A 4,530-nucleotide genomic window follows, 5' to 3' on the forward strand; every position below is an offset into this window, starting at 1 on the left:
GTGAAAGAGTCAGCCAAGGTGACCAGAACAAGAAAAACTAGAAAATACAAAAGTAATCCTCAACACAAGGCTGCCAAGTGTACTTAACAGCTTACATTGTTTTTGTATCTCACCCTGTTTTGGTACACTTCTAATTCTCAACCAGGATTTGCTTCTAGGATCTGTTCTCCCTGACTCATGCAGAAGACGTCTCTTTGCAGCCCTCTCACATGCTCTTGCAAAGCATGGGTGTACAGCTCCCTTCCAGCCTCTCCTTCACAACCTGAGGAGCCACAGCTATTTCCTCAAGGGCACTCTTTCCAAAGTTCCTGGTAGGTGTTTGTGCTCCTCTTAATTCTATGCAATATGCCTGTATTTGTTTTAAAATATGACTCCTTAAATTAAGCATTGTAGAGGAAGAAAAATGTGGAGGAAATAATATTCCTTGAAATGCTAATCCTGTAGTTTAGGTTCCAAACTGCTTGAGGGCAAATTAGGTGGAGCATTCAAAGTAGGCCAACAAAATTGAGAGTGCTACCACAGAGAGAATATCTTAATCGGTGGTGGTCACCAGAGTTTTTTTTTCCATTTTGTGAAAAATACACCTGTGAGTGCCCTACAGAACAAGCATATGCAGAGGGTATTTAGAGACTAAAGTGATTGTTAATGACTACATTAAAAACTTCTTTCCCATTATTATTTATTTCATTTCTCTTGACTAGAAACTACTAAGGTACTTTGTCATTGGAATTTAAGTGACAGAAACTAGCTCAACCAAAGATTCCAAACAGCAAATCTTGGAGAAATATGCTTCAGCTAGGTGTATTTTGTATGTTTGGTATGCCATAAATATAAGATACTAAAGTCTTATATCCCTCCCAAGTTAACTGCCCATCTCCAATTAATGAGAGCTCTATGTGATAAAGGGAGCTCTTAGTGATAATGCCAAGTGACAGCAAAAAAAGTTGCTGCTTTATTTATTTGACAGCTAATACACTTCATTTTTCTATGGCTACCAGCTGTTGCTTATTGTAGACTTCAAAAGCCTGGAGCACTGGAGTCCTTCTTAAGGAAAGTAGATCAAAATAGTGTATTGTCGATTTATTAACTCCAATAATTAAGAAGTAATAAAAAGTGGGTGGCATCATTGGAGTAGTTTGAAAATTTATCATTGTGTAAGATCCTGTTTAAAATGGTGGAATCTTACAAAACCACAAAAATTTAAAAGAACCCAATATGCTTTTCTTTATGTATATGAAGCCATATATCTAAACAGCATTGTACTTTGGCAGTTGTGCGAGGAATGACAACAGCTTAAAACTTGCTATCATGTCAAAGCGGACAGTTTAGGAAGCTGAAAACTACAGAATTCCCATCATAATTTCATAGGACAAAGCAAAAAAAAATGAACTTTTCTTTTAAGCTTCATTGAGATAAATGGTAAAGTCCTTTATGATTAAGATCTATTGCATTTATAGGTCATTAACTTTGCTTTAGAAGTTTCTTGCAATTTTCCTAACTAGACATTAAAATTCTGGTCAGTAGAAGGGTTGAATGGCTGTAGTGCTGATAGGCAATATAGGAGAAAACCTAGTAAGGAGGAAGAAAAGCAACTTTTCAGATCTAGTGTTTAAGTACAATACCTTCTAAATTCATTCCTGTCCCCGGCTTGCATGAGTGCCACAATTGTGTTTGTAACTGAGGTGCCAATGTTTGCCCCCATAATGATAGGAATAGCTGATTGCACAGTCAGCACTAGAAAGTAGAAAATGAAGCATTGAATGAAAAAATCAGATCATCAGCGAGCTATTTGGTCCAATGAAAATGAATCTATGTTAACACCACAGGGACCTGACTTCCCTTGATGTCACTGGGATTAGACACTCTAATCCAGACATGTTTGCTTTAACCAATCCCCTTGGGAATGTGGTACTCTGATAGTCTAGTGACCCCCCACTGCAGCCCGTGGTTATCTCCTTTCACCGCATGTTAGAAGGCCAGAGTAAGAGTCTCTTCTGTCCCAGGCATTTTCCTACTTACTGCAGAATTTTGAAATGATGCTAGAAACATATGAAGTTTGGTAATTGGCTAACAAAAGAAAGCAATACAGATACTTTAGAAGTTAATGCATTCAGTACCAAGGCTTTCCAGTGATTTTCTTTGCTATTATGGACACCATTTTCTGCAGTGTATTAACTTTTTCTTCCCCCTATTTTTTTTCCTTAATTTGGTATCAAGGCAGCAGTTGTGAAAGGCTTTTCCTGCTATTCCTACTCCTACACCCAATTCTTCTACAACTTCAGCACAGGTTGGAACATTTGTTCAACCCCACACTGAGATTTGTGGGTGATCTTTAGGAAGATACTGTAAGCAGACTTACGTGTGGAGGACACCATGCTGACCACAATGGATGAAGAAGTACTGGAGCTCTGGACCATAACGGTCACCAGAACTCCGATCACCAGTCCCGCAACAGGATTAGACAGCACTGAATCATCTTTAAAAATGTCCCCTGCTGCTTTACCTGCAAGAACATATTCTCAGAGTGAGGGAAGTACAAGGTGAAGTCAATAGGAATTAGCAGAGCATTTAATTAAAGATCATTCAACCATTTAATATGATACATAGGTAGCCATGCTTGCCAGCCAAAAAATGTACAAGGTGATGTAGCCCAGGGATCCAAATTCAAGTTCTGAACTCTCAGTTTATCAGTTATCAGGCAATATGTTATATTTTCTCATTTCAGTGACTAAACAAGCTACAGTGAACTCTGCAAAGAACTCTGCATATAAAACCATCATCAGAAGAAAGACCGTAAAGAAAAAAAAACACATATACAGAGATTTAAATGCTATTTCTGCCCTGATGGCTTTTGGCTACTGCGTCAAGGAAAGCTACTTTAATAATTTTGAGTAATTCTGCTCCGGTAGCTTTCCGTGTTGCTGAAAATCCAGGTAATTCTGCAGATCACATATTTCTTTGATAACCACTTCTGAATCCATCAGCAGAATTCAACCCTTGGAGAGAGGTGAATGTGAAAATATATTTTAATAGTTTTCATCTTTGAAGGATTGAGAGACATTTCAGTGCAGAATGCTTTGATCAAGAGCATAGTTTTGATATTTCTCCTTGTTGAAATGACTTTCACATGGGACAGATTTATGCTCAGGTGCATTTGTGTAAACTATCGCTAAAGTAACAGGAACCTCCTAAGAAACTGGGGCCAATAATCCCTACATCAACAGCTCTTTGTAATCTGAGAAACAAAGGCCCTTTTTTATTGCAGAGGAAAGCCAGTTTTCAAGCAGAGATACATACTTCTGACTCTGTATCTCTACACATAAATCTATGCATTATGCTCTTGAAGAGTGAAACTTGCATTTTGTTCACTCGGATGACATTTAATGCCTCATTTGTATTCATTATTCCTGATATTTTAGATGCATTTTCATACCTACCTCCTACCAGTTGAAAAGCAGAGCTCAGTACATCCAGAGAGCACACGAATAAGTAGAGTAATCCAAGCAAGATGATAAACTTTCCTATCCCGTAGAGTACACGAATGATTTTTCCTTTTCCATCCAGTTCTGCAAAACAAATACATTATACATAAAAAAACAACTTATTTATGTTATCTAGTGTTTTCTCCAGAACAGTTTAATGTGCAAGCAGAGACTACAGAGTTAAGTATGGTGTTATGACCCCAGTGTATAATTAAAAGAGTGTTATGGTTAATCCAAATTTCAACTGCAGAAATGGGTAGTTCATTTAGCTAGTTTTACCAAGGAAAAAAAAAATAAAAAAGCCTTTGGTATATGATAAATGCGTTATGAAGACCAAGACTGATCCTTGGTTTTACACATTCATCCTACTGAGTAAAGAAGGATAAATAGGAGCCTGAAAATAAGATCAGACGGCTTTTGGGTTGTTTTCCATATATCCCCTTGTGCTTTAAGGAGGGTAAGCAGCATGTTTTCCAATTCCTTCTAAGCTGCGTAAATACAATATCCCAACTTCACCACTGTGGAAGGTGACACAAAGTGTAAAGCCTACATCTCAAAACTGCTCAAATCCTAAATTCTGTTCTGCAGCAAATACCATTTCAGAAAAAATAACTGAGACAAAGACAGCAAAAGTAATGGAAAAAAAATAAATGCAGGTAGCTTATTTACTGAGAAATATCTACCTGACCACTTGACCCCAGCGTCCTGCAGTTCTGGCAGAGCCCATGGGTCTTCTTCTGGTGTTGTCTCATCTATCAAGGCTATTGTGGAAAATGCAGGTTGAATTTCCACTTTATTTCCAAGTGAAGTCACGTTGCCTGATGAAATAGAACATTAAAAAAAAAAAAAAAGTTTAATTACTTTCCCTCTTCTCCATGGAGCATCAAACTTACATATCTCTAACTCAGAGGTGAGAGCACACGTTACCTTTGTGATTTTCTCCTTCTTTTCCCGGCATGTTCTGGTTTTGTTTGGAAGAATCTCCGATATAGTTATTGGTTTCAGGCTTGTCCACCTCAGGCCAAGGAGCCATGATCTGTGACTGATA

General features: G+C 37.8%; 1 protein-coding gene across 10 annotated transcripts in view; it reads right to left on the reverse strand.

The window, feature by feature from the left end:
* The window catches only part of SLC34A2 (solute carrier family 34 member 2), a 58,948-nt gene that overhangs the window by 7,664 nt on the left and 46,754 nt on the right, over positions 1-4,530 (reverse strand). For all 10 annotated transcript variants that reach the window (XM_083835722.1, XM_083835721.1, XM_083835720.1 and 7 more), the window contains 5 exons: positions 4,410-4,524; positions 4,166-4,300; positions 3,438-3,566; positions 2,360-2,503; positions 1,623-1,734 (listed from right to left, as the gene is read on the reverse strand). In XM_083835722.1, the coding sequence (XP_083691848.1) occupies positions 1,623-1,734; positions 2,360-2,503; positions 3,438-3,566; positions 4,166-4,300; positions 4,410-4,515 (626 nt within the window). In that variant the 5' untranslated portion in view covers positions 4,516-4,524. The remainder of the gene's footprint in view (positions 1-1,622; positions 1,735-2,359; positions 2,504-3,437; positions 3,567-4,165; positions 4,301-4,409; positions 4,525-4,530) is intronic.

Source organism: Anser anser (assembly GCF_964211835.1).
Source record: "Anser anser genome assembly, chromosome: 4".
Classification (NCBI taxonomy): Eukaryota; Metazoa; Chordata; class Aves; order Anseriformes; family Anatidae; genus Anser; species Anser anser.